Consider the following 24,598-nt stretch of genomic DNA (forward strand, 5'->3'; position numbering starts at 1 on the left):
ATTAGAATCTACCTTTTTGAAGCAGCATAATCACTGTTATTTCCAATTATTGTGTTTTAATTTATTTATTTCAGAGGCGGAGAGACACAGACAGTTCTCATCTATTGGCTCACTCTCCGAATGCCATGCTGAAGCCAGGAGCCAGGAACTCCATCCAGGTCTCCCATATACATGGCAGGGACCCAATGACTTGAGCCATCAACAATACCTTCCAAGGTCTGCTTTAGCAGGAAGCTCGAGTCAGAAGTCAGAGCCAGGAACCAAACCCAGGCTCTCTGATACCAGACACGGGCATCTCAACTGTTCTCTGATGACTCTCGGCAGCTCATAGGACCCGCTGTCTTCATCTGTTGGCACATTTGGCCTCCATCTGAAGTGTCCTTCCCACTGGAAGGACAGATTGGCCAGGAGGTGCTGTCACAAAAGACGACCTTGAAAAGAAGGCTTGGATTTGCTCATTGGGGCCAGTCTAATTCGGACATGAAGATGCTCATTCCATTGCAGCTTGTGTCCCCACTTTCTGTTTAAACGAACGGTTAGTTAAGTTTCTTGATCCACGTAGTGTGAAATGTGCTCTGTTAATCTTCTGAAGGCAGACAGATCCTGCTCTAGGTAATTTCATAAAGCTTCCTTTTCTCACGCTAATTTAGTGACTCTAAAGCACTGTTCCTCATCTCACACATCCCAATTTGCGGGGTCTTTCAGGTGTCATTCTGATGCCCCGCTTGACTCCATCCTTGCTGTCAGCTGCGTTTCTCTCTGGGAGGAATCCATCGTCATTCTACACACCTTCCCAGCAGATCACTTTCATCGTTCTACGTGAGATGTTAAATGTCCTTCCATGTCTTAGATTCTAAATCTCTGCTTTCTCTTTTAGGAGCTAAGCAATCATAGTCACAATGTGGGATATGTTGAAGTCCTCACACATCACAGATTTTTATCCTAATTTACATAAGACACCAAAATACACACCTCACGCTGAGGAAGTAAGAACTAGATTTTTCACCCAGACTCGGTAATAGTGATTCCCAAGAAGTAATGAGGATCTTTGAGGTCAATTATTTGTACTGTAGAAGAGAGAATTGGCTGAAACAATGAACACATACGTATTTACAAGCCTATGATTTTAAGCTACTATATTCCCTCCACACACGCACAGTGAGAAGCAAAGTTTTAAAGTAACGAGTTACTAGGGTGGGCATTTGATACAGAGTGAAGATGCTTCTTGGGACCCCTGCATCCCAAGCTGTGGTGCCTGCGTTTGAGTCCTGACTCTGCTTCTGATTCCAGCTGCACACCCAGGAGGCAGCAGGTGATGGCTCAAGTACCTGGGTCCCTGCCACTCATGTGAGAGAACAAGATTACGTTTCCCGTTCATAGTTCTGCCCTGCCCCCACTTTGGCCCAGCCACTTGGAGGAGTGAACAGCAGATGAGAGCTCTCTTTGTCTCTGAAATAAATAAAATAAAATATTTTTAATTAAAAAGTGAATAAGCGGCTGAGGCTTTCAAATTTTCAGAGTTCGAAGCCCCTTTTTGTATTAATCCATGGTGGCTGCAATGACATTTTTAAAAGCAGGAAAGGAAAAGGAGATGAATAATAGGGTGTAGAAGATAATCACCTCTTACCATTTACATTCCGGATATCCATGAGCCTCATTTGCATACCCAGCAAGCAGAAGAAATCAGATTTGGATCTGTTATTGGGGGGTATTTGCGTAAATGCAAAGCGAGAAAGGCAATTTCAGAAAGAAAGTACTGGTGACCACGATGACCACAGGTAAGGCAGGCAGTGTTCCTGCCGGTTTGCTGGATGCTGAGGAGGTACTCGGCGTGGAGGGTGAGATGGCTCCGCCCTGCCTCTGTCCCAGGTAGTGCAGACACAGAGCAGCAAGAGGACATCAAGGAAGACCAGGAAGGACAGGGACAAAGGTGCAGCCCTTGCCCACCTGCTCATTCTAGAGTAGTTGTTCCCAAAGCTGATGGGTCATCAGACTCACCTGTAGAGGTTAAAAAATAAAGTAAAATTACAGGTTCCCAAAGCTAAACTTAGACTTAGCCATGACGGCCAGAGGAATTCTGGCAATCTGTGTTTTGTGGTTCTTCATGAGTGATTCAGGTGATGAGGTAACCTTGGTAACCACTAAGAGAATTGCAGCAAGCCTTGGAGAGAGGAATTGTTGACTAAATAAAAACACATTTACATGGTATCTATGCAATTCATCATGTGTACATACACACAGGGCTTCCATTCTGCCTGCTGCCGAGCTATTAAATTTCTTCAATAATGTAAAATGCTAATTGTGTGTCGAGAAACATATTGTTCTCATCTCCTGCGGTCCAAGCCATCCACTTACACAAATGAGCACTCAAACGAAAATGAAAGCATGATGACACTATGAATTAGACAAATTCAACCTGCGGCTCATTATTTATTAAATATATCTTGGTACCAAACGTTAGTTTTAATTCAAAATTTAGAAGATGGTATATCACATTTCTAAAAAAATGGATGGTAACCTTGGCTATGAAAATCACATGATAGAATAGAGTTATTTTAGAATGGGAAAGGCTGGATCCAAATCCTAGTTGTGGTCATCATTAGTCCTTACCTCTTTGAGTCTCAGTTTTCTCATTTATAACATGGGAGTTAAAGTATCAATCTCACAGCATCTTTCTTAAGAATTAAATAAGATGACATATGGGATACTTCATAGTCTCCTGTAGAGCTCTTCCTATCCCAAGTTCGGTAAGTCAGTGTTAGCTTTTTCTTTCCTCTTTCTTCTCTCCCATTGTTCCCTGCCCAGCCTGACTTTCTGCAATTTTGACAATTGGGTTGGACACAAAAAAAAAGAGCAGAAGAATGAAAATTTCAAGCAGACCTGATATGCATTAGGGTTTGGCAAAGTTTTCTGTGAAGGACCAGATGGTAAATATTTCAGGCATTGCCGTCATCGGGTCCCTGGTGCAAGTACTCAGCTCTGCTAGTGTGGCGGGAAAGCAGCTACAGACAAGAGGCAAGCCTGCGAGCATGACTGTGTTCCAATAAAACTTCATTTGCAGAAACAAACAACCAGCCAGATGTGGCCTGCGGGCTGTGAGTTGCCAACACCTGATAACTCAGGAAGACTTCTAATGCAAGCTGTAAGGCCACAGGGACTCTGGAGAAAATGGGGTCCCAAATCCCTCTTTGCCACTTAGTAGCAGTACGGCATTGCAGGCCACTTCATCTCCCTGAGCTCCGTCTCTCACTTAAGAGTGGAACTGAGGAGGCTGCCCTCCCTGGGGTCTCTGATTCCCGGGGAGACGGCAGTCTCTGGAGAGACTCTCCAATGGCTGCCACCCAAGGTTCAGCACTCGATTTGTTTGTTCCTTCACGGTTGGCCAATGAATCGTAAAGAACAGCAGAAGCTCTCGGGTCATGAGTATGATTTATTTGATGAAAAGGGGAAAAGATAACATTTGGTCAAAATAAATGCTGTTTTTTCCACAGACACAAAGAAGCAATCAGAATAGTTATTCCATTCTAAATGTCAGATATAATTTCTTACAGTTTGGAGTCAGACTGCAATGGCAGGGGCTGAAGACCTGGAAATTGAAAAATCTGGTTTTTTCAAAGTAAGCGGTGCATTCACTGTAAATGTGATATATTAATTAGGGCGTGAATGAAATCAATCAAAATTGTTTTTGCTAAAGGAAACCACTGAGCAAGTATGTTTGTACTGAAACAGTAAGAACACTATGTCTTGTGAGTGGAAATGCTAATATAGCCTAGAAAATAAATAATAATACGCTGTTTTAAAACATAAGAAGTGATGAAAGGAAGGACATTGAATTAAAAATTGCAGGAACTGGTTTCTAATTCTGGGACTGCTATCAAACAACTTAGCCAAGGCCCGCCCTCTCTTGATTCCATTCAGTTCATCATAATAGTGATTATGTGGTGAGCCCTTGGCAGGGGCCAGGCATCGGCTTTTCGTGTATTATTTCACTTAATCCAGTGTTGCGGACGCTAGTGTTGTTCTGTAGACCAGGGAGCGGAGGCACAGAGAGGCAGAGCAACCTGTCCACGGTGTGCTCGGAGGCAGGGTCTGAGCACGTTACTCCATCTGCTGCCCCCTAACGTGAGGCTTTCCTGCGTCACCTGCCAGCCAGCTGGATCTGAGTCCTAGTGAGTTCACATTTCCCAGGAAGCCATTCATGTGATCCTTGTCTACTTCCCCACCTTAGTACTCACACTCCCCCTGTCTAAGCCCTCCTTTTACCCAAAAAGATCTTTCCCGGAGCAGCCATTTTAACCAGTGGTTCAAGTCCCATGCTCCAAATAAGAAACTCGAGGTTCAATTCCTGGTTCCAGTCCTGACTCCAGCTTCCTGCTAATGCAGACCCTGGGATGCAGCAGGTGACAACTCAACAATGTGGGTCCCTGCCACCCACCTGGCAGGCCTAGACTGGGTTCCTAGCTTCTAGCTTCAGCCTGGCCCAGCCCTGGCTGCTGTGGTGGCATTTGGGGAGTCAGACAACAAATGATAGATCTCTTTCCCTGTTTATGCCTCTCAAATAAATCATAAAAAAAACTACCTACCCTCGAAGCTTCAAGAGTCACCTGCATTCCCCTTCATGCCCCTGCTCCCCAGAATTCCACAGTCAGAAAACACTTCCTGATCTCTCCCCATGCACTTCCTTCTGCCCTCCCAGGCCCCACTCAGGTTCTCTGGACACTGAAGTGGGAAGAGACAGGAGGGAGTTAAGTGAGCAGCCACAGTGCCAGCTCTCTCACAGACTTCATGTGGAAATGCTAAATCGTATTTCATTTCTGTTTAACCTGCAAATCAGAAGAGTTGGACCCATTAGAGGCTTCCAGACTGCTTCATTCTCTAATTCACTCATGGAAACTCTCACGCGTGTGTGCTCGGAGCAGAGGTTGATGAGCACGAGAGTCCTCCCCCGGAACCTTGGTGCTCCGGATGCACCCGTGGGAGCTGAAAAACACAGCAGAAGACACCAGACTAGAACACCTCCAGGTTTTCATTTTTCATCTCTAAAAGCAAATAAATTAAAGCTTCCTAGGCCACCCTCATTTACAATAACAGCTCACTCCTCTGAATTTATAGCTCTTTATGTCATGCAGTTCTTATTTTGCATATGGATAACTAATTTATCTCGGCTTCCAAACTAGACACTAAATTTATTATGTACAGGAATTGTGGATTTTATTTCCTTTCTGCCTACCGCAGCAATCGGCCCAGTCACAGCTTCTCAATAAAAACACAACATAGCACCCTGTATAAATACACATCATAAAATCCTTAATAAATATATGGTCAATGAACACATGAATGATCCAGGCCAGAAAATATGTCTGAGACTAGCCCATGCAATGTAATAAGAGAACAAGGCTATGACATGGCTTGAATTGTAACATAATTTAGGTCCTCTTTGAATTAAGGCCAATATATTCTCTGTTATTTCTGGGCCTTGGTCTTCCCTGAAGCAAATCCCCCTAAAATGTTAGGATCTCCCAAACTTCAGCAACTCATGCATAACCTCCACAACTGTTAATCATATTGGTATAGGCTCTTCTCTACCATTCACTTAAATGTTCTTTAAATTATTCAGTATTTTTACTTAGATAAGTTCATTCTAAAAGGAAACTTTATAGTACTACTGTAAAGGGAAAACAATATCATCTTCCAAAGTTAGCAAGGATTATAAATAATAAAGTACATAAACAACACATGCACATCATGCATAATATTTATTATATACACATATTCTACACATATACATTATATTTATATAACACAGTCATCCTTTAATTATCTGTCAGGGAGGGAGGGAATTGGTGTCAGGAGCTTCCATGTATATAAAAAAAATCTGTGGATGTTCAAGTCCTTTATATAAAATGTTATAGTATTTGCTTATAACCATCACATAGCCTCCATATACTTTAAATCACCCTAGATAACTTATAATACCTATAAAATACACATTCCATGTAAACAGCTGTTGTACTGTATACTTTAGGGAAAAACAGCAAGAAAAAAAGTCTGTATACTTGTATGTTTGACATAGATGCAATTATTTTTTCCAAATATTTTTGTTCCGTGGTTGGTTGAATCCACAGATGCAGAAGTCACAGATGTGCAGGCAGGGCCAACAGTGTGTGTGTGTGTGTGTGTGTGTATACACCCATATACAAACTACAAGTACATTATACATGCAGACACACCAATATGGACAACAAAACAATATTACTAATGTCTAACTAGGTATTCACCTGCCAGAGCCCATACCCTGCACATGTGTGCTCGCGCTCTCTCTTTCTCTCTCTCTCTCTCTCTCTCTGCCTCCCTCCTTCTCTCCCTCTCTCCCCATAGAACCTGGGCCTCTGAAGAGAGGGCTGCGGGTGTAGACACCGTGTCCTGCTGGCCCCTGGCATTTGCCACTTCCGAGGGGTGTGTGTTCCTGGCACCTCTGCACTGCCCCAAGGGCACGGTGAGTTCCCTTGGTTGTGGGAAAAGCCCCTGGTAAAGAGATGCAGCTGGTGATAGTTGGGAGACAGTCGCAGCAGCAGAGGTTGTGAGGCCTGGGGAGGTGGGAGCAGGGACCCCCTAGCGTCTTGAAACCTGAACTTCCTCATCAGCAAATAGGAAGGGCTGCCCTCCAGGACAGGAAGGGACACCCAAGTCCTTCCCCGTGGTCAGAGGTGCTTCTTGCCTAGAAACACACCGAGAACATTCTGCTGTCATTCCGGATTCCTCTTCTCCGACTCCTGGAGCGGGGGTATCTGTACACCTAGAAAATTGTTGCACTGAACACTCCGTGTAATTCTCCACATTATCTCCACTAAGTACAAAAAAGAATCATAGGGGTCTAAACTGAGCTTCAACAAAAGAATGATTTCTCTTTGCAGCTCTGCAGCACTTAACCATGAAAGCTGTGGCCTGGGACACCCTGCTCCCTCGGGACACTATGTATAAGAATGCCCTGTGTGCCGCAGTCTCTACAGGTTGGGGTTTTGTTCTCAGATGTTCTTCAGCTTGTATAGATGGCATTTATGCAATTCAGAGAAGGATGCCTCCACAGGATGAGTCAGCAGCAAAGTCCTCTGACGCAGCTCCAGTGAGCTAGTTAAAAATAGGAAAGAGGATGTTGTGCCTAAGTCATCACCATTGTGCTGTGTTGGGGAACTGACCACTCTTTTTTGGTGCCCACATCCTGTTACTTTATCTAAAAATAGATGAATACCTGGTCCCTGGATTTTTGGACAAGACCTTTTGCTTCTGTGACCTCGGCTGTCTGATCTTTCTTGTTCCATGTTCTTTTGCTCACTTCCCAGTACTCTGTAATTTATAATCCCGACCGCCACCCTGTGAGTCCAGGCCTCTGCTTCTCTTCCCCTATCCCAGGGCTTGCAAACTCCAGGACTTGCAGGGACAGGGAGATAACCACAAATTAGTGGTGCTAAGCAGGTGGACAGGGGCAAGCCAGACTGTGCATGCCCCCTCCGACAGGGAGCCAGTTCTTGGTTTCCTACAGATCTGCTGAATTTTCCCAGAGCAACCAGACACTCAGATCAGTTATCACAATGCATCTTATCTTTAGATGGTAGAATTAAGTTTGGGTATTAATCTTTTTAAGGTTTATCTATTTATTTGAAAGGCAGAGTTAGAGAGAGAGAAAGAGAGAGAGAGAGAGAGACACCTTCCATCCCCCCGGTTCACTCCCTAATGGCTGAAATGGCTGGAGCTGGGCCAATCCAAAGCCAGGAGCCAGGAGCTTCTTCTGGTCTCCCATGTGGATGCAGGCCATCTGTGCTTTCACAGATACATTAACACAGAGCTGGATGGGAAGGGGAACTTTTGGAACTAGAACCAGCACCCATGTGGGATGCTGGTGCCACAGGCAGAGGCTTAGCCTACTACACCACAGCGCTGGCCTCCCCAAATTAAAACCATTGTGTTCAGAGCCTTTTGCAAGGGCAGAATTTACAATTCTCAATACTTTTCACAGCCAATCCCCAAATTTCCTGTGGCCCTTGCAGGTTCATGAGCCAACCTGGGGTGCTCACATCAGTGGATGGGCATGGGAGGGGAGGTCCAATGGTTTACAGCACTGAGTGGGGAAGCTTTCAGGTAGCCCCGCACCAGAATATCAGGCATTCATACCCAGGACCTGCACACATTTAGGCAATGATTCAAATATTGTCTAATGAATTGTGTCTTTTGTTATTTGATTACTGAGCAGTTTTGGAAGATGAGGAAATCTCTAAGATTTTTTTCTCACATTCAAAAGCACAGAAAGTGTTATCACCCAAAGAACAAGCTGGGCAAATCCCCTTTATCCCGAGGGAGTTGGGTCTTGAAGTTAGGAGGCTCTGGAGAACTCTAACCACTCACCTCTACCTAGTGATCCAGTTGGTGAGTGTATTTGGTCTTAGGTGTGCTGTAACGAATAACCCCACACTGACTGGCTTAACACAACAGAATGTATGCTGTTGCCTTTCTGAAGGCAGGAAATAAATTCAAGGTGCCAGCAGGGCCACACTCCCTCTGAAATCTCCAGGGAAAATCCTCCCTGGTCTCCTCCACCACTGGGCGCTGTTGGCAATCCTTGGCACTCCTTGCTTGATGGGCAGTCTGACTCCAATCTCTGCCTTTGTCTTCCCATGACAGGCTCCCCTCTGTGTCCAAATTCTCTCTTGAGAACAACAGCTACTGGATTGGAGCCCACCCTAATCCAGTATGACCTCATTGTAAGTTGATTACATGTGCAAGAACCCCATTTCCCGAATCAGGTTATGTGGTTATCCCTCAGCATCCAGAAGAGATTGGTTCCAGCCCTCCTGTGGATACCGAATTCCACAGAAGCACAAGTCCCTTACATAAAATGGTGTAGTATTTACACTTTACCCATGCACACCTGCCTATATCCTTCAAATCATCTCTACATGACTTATAAAACCTGACCCTGACTTATATGAAAGGCTAATTATGTTCACAAGTATGGGGATCTAGGGCTTGAATATATCTTTTTCTTGGGGGTGTGAGGTGGTGGACACAATTCCTCCCAGTACAATGAAGAAATGACAAGGATGTTCCTCTACAAGAATCACCCACATGGCTTATGCAGAATCAGCCCTTTAGAAAATATCTTTCCCAGGCTAGTCATTGAGGAAGGCGCCAGACTGACGACCTCAGCAATACATGGAGCTGAGCCACTAGGGCCTTCTGAGGGACAGGTACTAATCTAGCGTCAATATGGTGCTTTGTGGAAAGGCGAAAATGGGGGTATGCACCTCAGGTGAGGAACAGGACCAGCTGCTATGCCCAGGCCGGGCCAATCCATGCTGCCTGTGAATGGTGCAGGTATGGAAGAGAGTTCTTCCAGAAGATGTGCAAATTCACCCTGGAAAGAAAACATGCAGTAATCTTCGTTATTAGTAGTATTAGGATAGTATTAGTGTGAGTGGGCCCCAGCTGAGTGTTTCAAGTCTTACTGGTGCCCAGGTAAAAAGAGGCTGTGGTCAACGTGTGTGCTGTGAACAGAACAAGGCGATGCCTAAGCGTGAGTCAAGAAGATCCATCTTTGTTAAAGTGAGGCGAACCACGAGGAGGGCCTGAGAAGGCACAAGCAGGTCAGTCTGATAAAAACGACACGGTAACGGTAAAATCAAATCAGACGTTTGCCGTGACTCTTGTTCCTGCGTTTGCTTGCAGTGGAGTTCAGGTCTTCAGCTTCAATGCTGAGGCTGCTGCCGGTCCGGTCGTGACAGTAGCCAGGCGGGTTTGAGCCCACAGTTGTGCGGGAGAGTTTGAGAGCCAGATGCTATTTCTGCAGCCAGATGCCACTCTGGAGAATCTTGTCGGGGCTGGCTGTCCATATGTGTGCAGAAAACAGTTTTGAAAAAGAGTCAGTGACTAAGGGGGGAAGTTATTTCTTGGCAAGAAAGCTATGGATACATTCTATATTTCTAGTTATCGAAAAAAAAATCACGTCATCATGTGTTTTAATGCATTTTTAAAATTAATTTCTGGGAAGACAACGTTCCCTTAATTTAAGACATTCTGTATCAGGACAGGATGTAAACAGAACTGGGAACTGCCATGGTTAGAAATTTGAATGTGATACAGCAATGCCTGCCCGGTGACTAGAGGCAGATTGAGAATGGCAATGTACAAAAGCAGGTTGCCATAGAAACAAGCCATTAGCACACCACTGCTGTGTGTACATACACCACAGGGGGTGGGGTGGCACTGGGGGGAGACCAGGAACATGCTAGAGTCAGGAGTTCTCAGGAGGAACAGTGGTCTGGTATCCACATCACTGTTTGGAACGAGAAAGAAAAAAAGAGCCAGAAGAGGAATGAAATTCAGAGCTTGTTGGGCATTTGGAATTGGACTGGACTCATGCACCATTCATTTGTCAGGTTTCTCCAACAAACATGGACTAAATGCCTTTCGTATGCCTGGCACTGGGCAAGGCTCTGAGGCCAGAGAGGGCGGTACAGGGAACCCACCTCCACTCTCCCTAATTGCTCTCTGGAGAAGGAAAGACTCATTGGAGTCTGCAATCCACTCCTGGGAATCAGCCTGCCCTTGCCCTGTGGCTCTGGGCCTGTTCCACAGGGCCTGCAAGGCCCCCTTCCTAGCCAAGGGGCTCCCTGTCCAGGACCCTGCTCTTCAAGAAGTGGTCTTCTTGGCCTCTGCGCCATCCTCAGAGCCCCTCCCTCCACCACGGGTCAGCCACCTCTGTGAGCCTTCTCCCTCTTCCCACAACTGCTGCTGGGCTTTCTCACAGGGACGGGACAGTGACTCACAGGACACACTCATGGCATGCTGTCAACCAACCCCGATTCTCTACACGCCACTGAACCAAAGCTCCGGCTTACCCCAGTGGGACCCGGCCAGGCCTCCTCCTGCTCCATCACCACCACTAAGCTTCTTGTTCAGGGCCCAGTTATTTTCTCCTTTCTTTGGCACTCTCCCTTTAGAATCACCCTTCTGCTATTATTGACATTGTCTATCTTGAATTTTTTTTTTATTTCAGGAGAGAGAGATGGGAGCTCAGTACACATTTTGGTTCATTCCCCACATGTCTGCAACAACAATGGCTAGGCCAGGTCAAAGCCTGGAATCAGGACCTCAATACAGGTCTTTAAGTGGGTGGCAGAGACCCAACCACCTGAACCATCACCTGCTACTTCCCAGGGTGCACATTAGCAGGAAGCTGGACTCAGAAGCAGAGCTAGGACTTGAACCCAGGCACTCTATTATAGGATGTGGGAGTCTCAAGCTGCATCTTAACTGCTAGGTCAAACGCACCCTCCCTACCACCAGTCTACTTCTAAATCTCCCACTGCCTTTTCAATCTCTCCGATTCAACATTTTCTTTCACTACAAATCAACTTCCAGAGCAACCAACGTTTTGAGCATGACGTTCATATTGTAACTGTATCACTCTTAGCCTCCTCGCTTGCTTGTGGCTCTTTGTTCACAATCTCTTGTTCACATGTGTTGCTCACAGTGACAACGCAGTAAGGTAAGCAGAGCAGGCACTATTGTCTCCAGTTCATGAATCAAGAAAGAGAGGTTTGGAAAGGCTAAGCAAGGGCCCATGCCATGGCATAGCTGGTAAAGCCGCCGCCTACAGTACCAGTATCCCAAATGGGCTGGTTCAAGACCTGGCTGCTCTACTTCCGATCCAGCTCTTTGCTATGGCCTGGGAAGGCAGTAGAAGATGGCCCAAGTCCTTGGGCCCCTGCACTCACATGGGAGACTCAGAAGAAGCTCCTGGCTCCTGGCTTCAGATTGGCCCAGCTCCAGCCATTGCAGTCATCTGGGGAGTGAACCAGAGGATAGAAGATCTCGCTCTCTCTCTGCCTTTGCATCTCTGTAACTCTGCCTTTCAAATAAATAAATAAATCTTTAGAAAAAAAAAGAAAGAAAGGCTAAGCGACTTCCCCAGGTGACAACACACAAGTCCTCACTTAAGGGGGCTCCTTGTCCATGTCCTGTGTCCCATGGCGCACACCATGGTGCCTTTTGTGGTTCTGAGGCTTGGCCCACACAACCCCTCAACTCTGACTCACCTTCCCTCTTGGTGTTCAGTCAGCATCCTCCAAAGAATTTCAATAAACAGAAGCACCATCTATGCCTTCACTGTCCATGTCCCACTCAAGCCAGTGGCATAATTCTACTAGCCTAGGAGCCTACAAATCAGACCTGTGAAGCAGCATTAGGCCTTTGTTGGCTACAAACAAAATAAAACAGAACAACAAGACAATCCTCGGGTTTCCCTCCTCCCAGGAGCTCCCTGGAAACCGCAGCGCTGCCGGTGCAGCCTCTCTGCCTGCACCCCCATCACCGCCAGATCCCTCTCCCTGTAATGCGTTCATTAGCTCCCTGAGGGCCACGTCCACGCTTCCCCACCAACTGTAAACCTCCCAGGCTCTCCGCAGACTGTGCACAGCAGGAAATATAGATTGGTGGGGGTGCATGTGTTCTTTCAGGAAGGAAAAAGCTAGCCTTCCCAGAACAAGATTTCCCAAGACATGAGAATGATTTGTGGTGAGACTGGCCAGAGGCAGAGTCCCTGGGAGTCTGTGAGCCACTGAACAAGGAGAGCAGGGCTAAGCAAGCAGGGCTGGGGGTGGGGCACGCGAGGAGGGGCAGGCGCAGGTGCCCTGTGCACACCCGCGGCTCACCCACTCCGACGGTCCCTGCCATCTGCGGCGCTGTCCCCGCCAAGGAAGTGTGGGTGATAACCCAGTGGGAGCCCGGCCGAGTGATGAACAGGGTGCGAATGCACACAGGGCGGGGCGGTCGGCCTCCGTGCAGGCCTCTCCAGGGCCCTGCGGTGACTGCGGAAGTGGTGTGTAGCCTGGAAGATGTGCAGTCGCTGTCACTGTCATTACGACCGCCACTCCCCTTCCGCGTGGTGCTGGCTGCTCTGAGTGCAGTCTCGTCTTTCCCTCAGCCCACACTTCTGACCCCACGGACCCCAGTTTCCTATCCTCTTGAGGACCCCGGGGGTCGGTCTCAGCGGAGCTTGCACTTCCAGCCCTGTGCTGTTAGCTACTAGGAAACATAACATGACTTGAGACGCCCGCATCCCATATTGCAGTGCGCGGGTTCGAGTCCAGCTCTGCTCCGGATTCCAGCTTCTGCCTGCTGTGCACCCTGGGAGGCAGCTGGTGATGGCTCAAGTGCCACCCACATGGGAGACCTGGATGGAGTTGGAGTTCTCATCTCCCAGGCATTTGGGAGGTGTTGGGAGCACTCTATCTTTGCCCCCTCCCCCCCTGCCCCGTCTCTCAAATAGAAGTAAATTTAAAAAACAAAGCAAAAAACTCAGTGCTGTCCCTTCCCTGTATCTGACATTTGAGGTTTCAAAGCCACATCCTGAACTTTATCATACTGGTGAGGACTGTTCCCACCTCCCGCTGCGGAATCTGACGCTCAGAGGAGCTGAACCACTCTCCCAAGGCCACACAGCTAGAACGGGGGCAGAGATGGTCCTCCTGTAGTTCCTTGGATACTGATCTGGGGAGCCTATCCCTGGCAAATCTAACTCTGCGGGGGTCCCTCTCCATAGGATGTCATCCTGGAGAGTGGGCAGAGAGTGCAAGTGGGCAGCCTCCGAGGCAGGTGGGGTCCAGTGCATGGCACAGAGGGGTGATCCAGAGGCTCCTGTCCAAGTGGTGGCTGAATCGGATGGGAAGACCCTCAGCTGGAGCAATGCACGTAGAACAAGGCTGCTGCTCACCAGTTTGGGTTCCAGAGGGTCCTCACAGTCGTCATTTCTGACCATGTACCCCTCTCTGCTCTGCTGGAAGGACTCGGCTTTGAACTCCGGGAACGGAGCTGAGGGGCATCACAGCTGGGCTCCCTAAACCTTTCATTGTCGACAGTAAACTCCCCTTTCTCCCACTTTCCTTCAAACTTTCTCACACCTACACTCTCAAATCCCTCATGTATGTGAAAAAATTTTATTTTAAAATGGCTCTGTGTGGGGCCGGGGTCGTGGTGAAGCAGGTAAAGCCACTGCCTGTGAAGCCCACATCCCATATGGGCATCGGTTTGAGTCCCAGCTGTTCCACTTCCGATCCAGCTCCTTGCTAATGGCCTGGGAGAGCAGTAAAGGATGGTCCAAGTCCTTGGCCCCCTACACCCACATGGTAGAGCAGGAAGAAGCTCCTGGCTCTTGGCTTTGGCCTGGCCTATCCTTGGCCTTTGTGGCCATCTGGGGAGTGAACCAGCAGATAGAAAATTTCTCTCTCTTCCTCCCTCTTTCTCTGTAACTGCACCTTTCAAATAAATAAATAAACAAATCTTTAAAAATAAAATTAATTTCCTTTGGGTAAATTCCAAGGAGTGGGATGGCTGGGTTGAATGGTAGGGTTATTATTCAGGTTTCTGAGGAATCTCCAGACTGACTTCCATAGTGGCTTAAACAGTTTGCATTCCCACCAACAGTGGGTTAGTGTCCCTTTTTCCCCACATCCTCGCCAGCATCTGTTGTTGGTAGATTTCTGAATGTGAGCCATTCTTCCAGGGTGAGGTGAAACCTCATTGTGGTTTTGATTTGCATTTCCCTGATTGCTAGTGATCTTGAACATTTTTTCATGTGCCTGTTGGCCATTTGGATTTCCTCTTTTGAAAAATGTCTATTGAGGTCCTTGTCCCATCTCTTGAGTGGGTTGTTTGTTTTGATGTTGTGGAGTTTCTTGATTTCTTTGGTTATCAACCCTTTATCTGTTGCATAGTTTGCAAATATTTTTTCCCATTCTGTCGGTTGCCTCTTCACTCATCTGACTGTTTATTTTACAGTACAGAAACTTCTCAATTTGATGCAATCCCAAATGTTAATTTTGGCTTTGACTGCCTTCACCTCTAGGGTCTTTTCCAGGAAGTCTTTGCTGGTGCCAATATCTTGCAGGGTTTCTCCAGTGTTCTCTAATAATTTGATGGTGTCGGGTCATAGATTTAGGTCTTGGAATTTACCCAAAGGAAATTAAATTAGCAAACAAAAAAGTGGTCTGCACCTTAATGTTTATTGCAGTTCAGTTCACAATAGCTAAGACCTGGAATCAACCTAAATGCCCATCAACAGTAGACTGGATAAAGAAATTATGGGATATGTACTCTACAGAATACTATACAGCAGTCAAAAACAATGAAATCCGGTCATTTGCAACAAAATGGAGGAATATGGAAAACATCATGCTGAGTGAAGTAAGCCAGTCCGAAAGGGACAAATATCCTATGTTCTCCCTGCTCAATGACAACTAACTGTGCACCAAAAAGGAAACCTGTTGAAGTGAAATGGACACTATGAGAAATGGTGACTTGATCAGCCCTTGCCCTGACTGTTGATGAACAACTTAATACTTTATCCCTCCTAGTATTTTTTTTGTTTGTTCTACTTAATACTATTGGTTGCGTTCTGTAATTAATACACAGTTATTCTTAAGTGTTGAAACTTAACTGAAAAAATGATCTCTGTTAAATATAAGAGTGGGAATAAGAGAGGGAAGAGATGTACAATTTGGGACATGCTCAAGCTGACTTGCCCCAAATGATAGAGTTAGAAACATACCAGGGGATTCCAATTCAATCCCATCAAGGTGGCATGTACCAATGCCATCTCACTAGTCCAAGTGATCAATTTCTGTTCACAATTGATCATAATGAAAGGACTAAGAGTCAAAGGGATCACATAAACAAGACTAGTGTCTGAAAATACTAACCTATAGAATAAAAAAGGGAGAGAACAATCCAACATGGGAAGTGGGATACACAGCAGACTCATAGAATGGTGGATGTCCTAAACAGCACTCTGGCCTTAAAATCAGCCCTTAAGGCATGCAGATCCGGATGAAAAGCCCATGAGAGTATTTCAGGCATTGAAAGCCAAAACACTCTGTCAAAAAAAAAAAAAATGACCTAAATGAAAGATCTCCACGAGTGAGATCCCAGTGGAAAGAACATGTCATCAAAGAAGGAGGTACCTTTCTCTGAAGGGAGGAGAGAACCTCCACTTTGACTATGACCTTGTCTAAATATGATCAGAGTCGGCGAACTCAAGAGACTTCCATTGCCTTGGCAACTCATGACAAGAGCCTAGGGAGATTACTGACGCCATAAACAAGAGTGTCAATTTGTTAAGTCAACAACAGGAGTCACTGTGCACTTACTCCTCATGTAGGACCTCTGTCCTTAATGTGTTGTACAATGTGATTTAATGCTATAACTAGTGCTCAAACAGTATTTTTCACTTTGTGTTTCTATGTGGGTGCAAACTGTTGAAATCTTTACTTTATATATACTAAACTGATATTTTGTATATAAAGAGAATTGAAAATGAATCTTGATGTGAATGGAAGGGGAGAGGGAATGGGAAAGGGGAGGGTTGCGGGTGGGAGGGAAGTTATGGGGTGGGGGAAGCCATTGTAATCCATAAGCTGTACTTTGGAAATTTATATTCATTAAATAAAAGTAAAAAAATTTAAATTAAATTAAAAAAATGGTTATGTGTTCCTACTTTTTTTTAGCTTTTAAAAATTATGGTAAATATTACATAAAATTTACTATTGTAATCATGGTACAATTGTAAAGTGTGGGGAGCAACCCGGACTGGACTGAGTTACTGGAATTAAGACTTATTCTATGCATCTGCTCTCCCACAGTATGGCGCTGGGAGAGGAGAAAACAGCTTCTACGCAGCTGCCTCTTGCCAACTTGAGTGATGACCTCCAGGAGCTGATCCTGCTTCTGATTGGAGGAGAGCAGCGTGCTCGGCGTGTGGGTAGCAGAGCACGGATTGGTGAAGAGGACTATAAAGGAGGAGAGAGACAACATGCACCAGGAACATCTAAGAGGAACATCTATCTGAAGGAACACCTGTGCAGCCCCCGAGAGAGCCGGCCGGCGGTGTGCCGCTCCCCTGCGGAAGCGGGGAAAGTGGCCAGGGGGAACCGCCCTTCCACAGAGGTGGAAGGGACAGTAGCCAACCCGGGAAGAACCAGCAGCAAACCCGGGAAGGGCCGAGCAGACGAAAGAACAGCGCAGGGTCCTGTGTCGTTCCTCCATGAAGAGGGGGAGCGACAGTAAAGTATGCAGTTCAGTGTCCTAAGTGTTGTGCAATCATCATCACTGTCTAATTTCATAATATTTTTATCCTCCAGAGAAACCCATACCATTGGGCAGTCACTCCCCCTTCCTGTCTGGCATCAGCCCCAAGCAAACCCTATTTTGATTTCTTTCTCCATGAATTTGCCTATTCTGGATATTTCCTGTACATAGACTCATCCAATATGTAGCCGTCTGTGCCCAGCTTCCTTTACTTAGTATAATGTTTTTATGGCTTATAGAGCAGGGCCACATTTATTTTTATAGCTGCATAATATTCCATTGTGTAGATATATACCATGTTGTGTCCACTGATGGATGCTTGGGTTGTTTCCACCTTTTGACTATTATGAATCATGCTGCCATAAGCAGTCGTGGACAAATTTTGTTTGAACATCTCTTCTCAATGAGTTTGGCTGCATACCTGGAGTGGAATTGCAAGTAATATGGGAATTCTATACTTTACCTAAGCCATAGCTGTGCCTAGCCTTTCCCCAGGATGTTGTCAGGCACCAAGATGCAAAAATGAATGAGATTTATTCTTCGCCTGGAGGAGTCCATGGCTCCTCTTGGAGATGGGTGGTGCAGTCGGTAGGGACAATAGCCGGGGTGTGTGGTCAGTGACTTTGCTCAATTCCAACCCTTTCGGAGGCTCTACCAAGGAGAAGACTTTGATGGGGGCAGCACTTTGGAATATCAGAACTCTAAACTCTCCCAGAGCATTCCTGGTTGGTGTTGTCAGGGACAGGTACCATAGAAGCTAAGAGGAGATGTGAACGTCCAGGATAACCTTTTCTTCCACAAAGCACAAGAAGACACAGAAGGGCCCACAACTTCAGAAAGGAAGGAGTCGATGCCACCATCAAGAGGTCTCTGACTATTCTGTTAACTACACCAATTTCAATTAATTGCAAGTCATTGTTGACATGAATAAATGTCCAGCAATCATCTACTGACTTCCTATGGTGTGCCAGGTACTGTGTGGGCTATTTGGGAACACCCATGAAATTGCCCATTACGGTGCTGGTTACAATGAAGGACAGAAAGCAAGGGAGATGGCTCTTGGCAGTGAGGATATCCTGTCAAGAAGATGACTTTCAAGTGTGCAAACATAAGGATTCCTCCTGGTTGTGGGGCTCACTCCAGCCACAATGTGACAGGAGAGTTGCAGGATCCAGGGAGAGGGGAGGCTCAGGAGGAAAGCAGAAGCAGAGGGGAGGATAAAGGAGGATGAGAAAGCTTGTTGGACAGGGGAACCTGTGACGGTGTCCTCCCTCTCTGCCCTTGAGGCACCCCATCATGTAACTGTCCTACCACGTTTACTGCAGCCAGAGAGAGGGCTTACTTGTCTAGTCGTAGGGACTTGGAGCTGGGCTTTTACTGTCATTTGCCTGGCACCCAGCTCAGTGCCTAGTTCCTACCACTGAAGGACACCACAACTTTGCTATGTGAAGACAGTTTGAATTCTCTCCCATTTATATAGCTCAGGCCACAGAGCAAAGCTGGGACCACGAGGCCAGAGTTGTGGCCTTGATTTCTGCCCCATTCTCTTTCATTTCTCTTACTTGAATAAAAGACCTGCCTGGGCGATTTCTTGGTAAAGTTTAATAAGAGGAACCTTAGCAAGCATCTTTAGACTCCCTGTTTATTAAATTAATAAAGAAAGTAATCAGTACAGTGCCATCGAAAGTCAAAGAAAATGGGTTTCCTCAGGAGTGTTCAGCAGTGGACTTCAATAGGGTGCCTGTTTGGTTGTTGGGCATGGTCATGGGTGGATATCAAGCAAAACAATCTGGTTGCTGTGGTTGGAAGATTCGGGGAATGAACAGTAGGGATGCAAATAGAAATGACTGCTCAAAACTCACTGGAAGGGAAAGATTGTAGCTTAACAAAAAATGAGGTCAAGGAATCCCTTTAGGATAGGAAAACCTTAAGCATATTTGTATGCAGAAGGGAGAGAGGCACTAATAGTAATTGCTAACATTTACTGAATGCTTCTCTGGTGCCAGACATTGTGGGAAATATTTTCATTTAGATCTCTTGATGATCAACTAAAGTAGACAAAAAACCATCAACATATCGTATAGGGTGACCTGGAGGTGCAAGGGTTTAGTGACTTGCCCCATCACGTAGATGAGGTTGTGTGGACAACTGGAGGGTCAGTAACTGCACCAGGTGAGGGGAAGAAGATGGATAGAGATGAGAGAAGCAAATGGACTGGTGAGAAGATTCAGAGGACCTCACTGGAATACACATGGGCTTGTGGTTTCTGGACTGCTGTTTTCTGATCATTAGACTGGAATTGATTTGCTCATGCCAAAACAAGGCTCCTGTCTGTTGCTATCTGAGCATGATCATCAGAGCTATGAGACCTGGCCAAGATTTAACCTGCAGAGAGGAGGTTTGAAAGGACCATGGGAGAAAGAATAAAGTTGCTTTATGACTGCACCTTAAAGCACACACTTCTTCATAAGAGGGTGATTCCATATTCCAGGAGCCCAGCACGTTGCCTGGAAGAAAGTGGAAGTCAGCGAACATGGTCTATGGGAACAACTGAAGCATGAGCTAAGTACCTGAGAGTGCAGCTGCTGCACAGGTGGAGCCAGAGCTTCAGCACGTCACATACAACGCCAGGACTCAACTCCATGGTTCCACAGCGAAATCGTATTATGCTATTTCTGCACACCCTAATTCAGAAATGCTCTCACTTCACCCTCATGTCATTGCTTGGTGGCCAGCACAAGTGGACAGTTAACTTAGTGATATTACAAGACATACAATAGGATCCAGCTATGCAGAAGTGACCCGTGTGGAGGATTTAATTTGCCAGATCTTTGATATAACCCTATAAACTGGGTCACTGTGCCTCAGTTTTGCAATCTGGAAATAAATAATACTGGCCATGTGATCCAGCAGTCTTTGGATCATAGTATAGTCCCTGCTATACTACTATGTTCAAAGGAATGAAATCAGATATCAAAAAGACATCTGCACTCCCAGGTTGCAGCAGTATTCAAGATAGAGAATCAACCTAAGTTTCTATCAGCAGATGAATGGGCAGAGAAAGGTATATCTACTCGATAAAATACTATTCAGCCATTAAAAAGAATGAAATTCCATCATTTTCAGCAACATGGATAGGCCTGCAGACCACAGCGCTAAGTGAAGTCAGCCAGAAAGACAAATACCACATGAATTTATGCATGTGTAGACTCTTTTAAAAAAAACTGAGCTCGTAGAAAAGAGTAGAATAGTTATCCCCAGAGGCTGGGGAGGTGGGTAGATATTAGGCCTAACAGATAGAAACTCACAGCTGGATACTGGGAATAGGTTCTGGAGTACTGTTACACAGAAGGGTGATTATAGTTAACACTATTGCATTATGTAAATCAAAATAGCTAGAAAAGAGGATTTTTAAAAAAATTGTGTTATTTATTTATTTGTTTATTTCAGAGTCGGGGGCAGGGAGGAAGGGAGAGAGAGACACACATACACAGAGAGAAACAGTGAGACAAAGAAAGACAAAGTGAGACAGAGACTCAAAGAGGCAGAGCGAGCTCCCATTCACTGGGTCACTCCCCAAATGCCCACAATGGTTGGTGTTGGACAAGGCCAAAGCCAGCAGCCAAGGAATGCAAATCAAGTATCCCATGTTGGGGCCATTTCTGGAGCCATCAACTGCTGCCTCCCAGGGTATGCATTAGCAGAGAGCTGTAACTGGGAGCAGAGCTGCACTCTGATGTGAGATGCAGGTGTATCAAGAAGCATGTTCACTTCTAGAGGAACACTCACCCACAAGAGAGAGGAATTTTAGATGTTTTTATCACAAAGGAATGAGAAAAATGAATGTCTGAGAAGATATATAATATAAATATCCTGAATTGATTATTGCATAATGTATACATGTATATACATGTACTGAAATAGCACACTGAACTCCATAAAAATGTATGATTATTATCTGGAAATTTAAAAATATACTATTGGTTTTAAAGTTTAGATACAATCCATGTTTGACTATAATGAAGTGAATTCAGCAAGCAACTCTTTTTTTTCTCTTTTAACAAATTTTGAGGAACAAAAACTGTTTTTTCTGTGTGTGAACATTTGAAAGCATGAATGAATGAATTCAGAAGAGTTTACTGCAGAGACATTTTAATTCCAATTTTTTACTGACCTCTCATTCACTGATTGTTAACTTATGAGACCACAAGACTTAAGGTTAATTGACTCATGAAAGAATTTGAGATGGAAACACCAAGGTCTGTTTCTCACGAGATTCATCAGTTACTGGAGCAAGGGAATGCATCTCTGTGCCCCTCGCTGGGAAATGGGTCTCCCCACTCTCGAAGTCAGGGAAACCCCAAAAGCAAGTAGTCAGATAATAGTCCATCAATCACTAGGGAACCTCTTTTTCAGGAGGGTTTGCTTTGTCTTTCCATTTCTCATTTAGTTTTATGACTGTACTGTTGAGCAACAGTGGCCATCAACTGTGACTCAGAGGAGGCTGAAAGTTGCTAAGCTGACAATAGCTGGGTTCACTCTACTTTGATAGGAAACAATAAAACAGTCAAGCTCAAAGAAATAGTAGCTAACTTTGATTGAGGGCTTCTTTTGTCAACATAGTGCTAAGTGCTTATGCCTCATCCTATTTAATTCTTTGTCAAACCCTAGGAGGTAAGCATTCTTATTTCTGCTTTTAAAGATGAGATATGTGAGGCTGTATTTAAAACACTTTGCCTAAGTTATATAGGTGGTAAGTGACAGTGGAGAGTTTTGAACCTAATTTGATTCTAGACTTTGAGCTCTTGAACTCTCCCCTACAGAACCAAGCATACCTCCTCCTATGGTAGCTGAAGACATGGAAGCTCACAGCAGAACTAAACCTTGCATGAGCCCTAAAAGCAAATGGTGCGCGCGGGGACTAACATTGGGCTACTGAACCCAAGCCCACTCAGCATCACTGGAGGTGACTCATAGCATAGATGCTCTTGGGTATGAGAGAGCCCAGGAAAGGAAGTGCTAGACTGACATAACTTGAAACTCAGATCCTGGATGACTGGTGGGGCTAGCCTTGGCCAGGCTCCAAGTGGTCTGTGGCACCTGCTTAGCAGCAGGGAGCTGCCCTCACCCCCTCTCCAGCCCCAGCAGGGGAAGAGGCACACCCAGAGCCTGTTCACACTGCAAGTCACTCTCATTCCTCACCTCCCATCTGGGCCACTGACTTCAGGTTCAGGGGGAGGAAACATGAGTTCTGGGTCTAATTATTGTAGATAAGATTCATCAAAGAAAGGGAGCTCAGCCTTCAGGTTGCTCCAAGAGAGCCATCCTTACCTGAATGCTTAACTTCTAACAAAAAACCAAGTCCAGTTCCATGACAATGGCCACTGGCTTTAGAGTCATTCTTATGCTTCTTCTTTTTATGTAGTGCTAATCAGAGGAAGAGTGCAGCCAGACATAGAGATGAGATGGTAGTTCCCCAGTGTTGCCTGAGTGGTTCAGAAATTCTATTTACTGAAAAGGCTTAACACATCTTGGCAACCCCTTCCAGGCCATCCTGTGATAACTGGGTTCTGAGAAGTTATAGTTGATGTAACTCCCACCATGCCTCAGTTTCGCCATGTATAAAATGAGGAGTCACAGTCCACACCTCATGGTGTTGTTGGAAGGACTACATGATCTAATATCTATGAAGTGCTTGGGGCTTCAATCTACATGCTTTTGATGACTATTAGCTACTGTGATTTCCTTCTGAAATCTAATGATCAACAACTATACATCCCTCAGGAATGGCTAGTTTCCAAAGTCCTGATTAAAGAACACACTAGGGGAGTCATGGGAAGTCAGATGGGTCAGGATTCACACCTGACTGGCTGGGAGCCCTTGGGCAATCACTTAACTTCTCTCAGTCTCCCATCTGTTAAATAAGAATAATAATACTGGCTGTCTCATGGAGCTGGAGAGAGAACTGAATGATAGCTTCTGAGCTTGGTACCAGTTGGGCAGCTAACCAGGGCCTGGTCAGGGTTATCAGCAAGAATCTACTAAGCACATTTATAGGTCTCAGGAAGAAAAGCCAGAAGTCCTGAGTGCTTGTGAAGTCTACATCTTCTCCTACGGCCAAAAAAGCACTTCTTGAAAAAGGCTCCACTACTGCTTCCCTACCCTCGCCACTTGTAACGCAAACCCTGCTCCTTGGCCTATGCAGTCTCAGAGGCCAAACCCCAGGTCCTTTCTATTTTACAAACTACACTCTACGGAGTGTGCTCTATGGCAGTCTACAGATAACTCCTAAGACAAATGCAGTCCTCACCATGAACACAAGTGACGATTTGTCACAGGCCACTTTGCATTCATGAATTATTCCTCTCCTGCTCTCCTCCATTGCCTTTTATTCTAAAGATGAATCCTTCTTTCAGCCAGGATTTACTGAGCACTTCTTGATGCCACGCACTGTACGTGGAGACAGTTGAGGAGCAGTGGCAGCCAAATTTTGGGGTTTGTTTCTGTGTTCTATAAACAGTAGGTGATTGATAAATGGTGGACCCACAGCTCTTTTTTAAAAAAATTTGTCCAAGAAGAATTTTCCAAAAAGGGCAAGAGGGGATTTCACAAGAAATCTAATTAGTGCTTTTCTGCCTCCAGCAGGATCAATGCAAGGTAGATGGGAAAGAAGAGAGCGAGATCTGTGGTGAGGCAAGGGCAAGCTGAAGAGGTGAATCTGATCCATGGTGGTGGAAAGCCAGGAGCTTGACATATATCATCTCAAGTCATCCTTTCAACCATCTTGTGCAAAGGAGGCATTAATTATTCTTTATCAATACGGCTTAGGAAGTTTACGTACCTTTCTCACTGGATTCAAATGTAGCTTCTACAACTTTCGCCTGTGACAAACCCATGATCACTTCCCTAAACAATGCTGCCTCCTACGCAGAGAGAAAATGGAGAGAAGGGGGCGCCAGATGCAGCTGCCTCCATGCCGTCACTGAGACCTGTGCACCTGCAGCCATCACTCAACAGCCAGGCTATGTCCCCCACCACCCCAATTTCAGCATGCATCCCTGCTCACAGTGTTCACGGGTGCCAGGACCCCAAGCCACCAGGCCCACTGACCCTCTCCATCCTTTCTGTACTCCAACCACTCTCACTTGGCCCTCCCATTCTTGGCTTCCATGCTTCTGTGGCTGCCAAAGGAGTTGGCACTACCAAGCATGATGAACTTGTGCACAGAAAGAGAACAGTCAGGACTTTGGCAGTGTGTGAGTAGCACGTTATTAACTCATCATATTGCCATTGACATAGCAATCACAGCCATTCACTGACCATACCATCTGGGCTTCATAATCCTCAAACGTCCTTGGGTACTTGGCAGACACTGTTATCCTTATTGTTTCTCTCTTATAAGTGAAGAAACCAAGGCTTAGTAAGATCGATGCAATTATACCACAAAAAGGAGCTCAGCAAA

At 45.6% G+C, this 24,598-nt stretch overlaps 1 protein-coding gene across 4 annotated transcripts in view; it reads right to left on the reverse strand.

The window, feature by feature from the left end:
- Positions 1-4,759: 4,759 nt before the first annotated feature.
- DPYS (dihydropyrimidinase) overlaps positions 4,760-24,598 on the reverse strand; it is a 111,753-nt gene continuing 91,914 nt past the window's right edge. Inside the window, exon 9 of one of the 4 annotated variants that reach the window (XM_051844759.3) lies at positions 4,760-4,980. In XM_051844759.3, coding sequence (XP_051700719.1) covers positions 4,897-4,980 — 84 coding nt within the window. In that variant the 3' untranslated portion in view covers positions 4,760-4,896. Of the gene's footprint in view, positions 4,981-5,738; positions 7,129-9,854; positions 9,877-24,598 lie in introns of those variants that run through there. The other 3 variants (XM_051844755.3, XM_051844758.3, XM_051844757.3) reach the window with 3 other exon arrangements.

Source organism: Oryctolagus cuniculus, chromosome 6 (genome assembly GCF_051225735.1).
Source record: "Oryctolagus cuniculus isolate XC-2025 breed Fujian yellow rabbit chromosome 6, ASM5122573v1, whole genome shotgun sequence".
Classification (NCBI taxonomy): Eukaryota; Metazoa; Chordata; class Mammalia; order Lagomorpha; family Leporidae; genus Oryctolagus; species Oryctolagus cuniculus.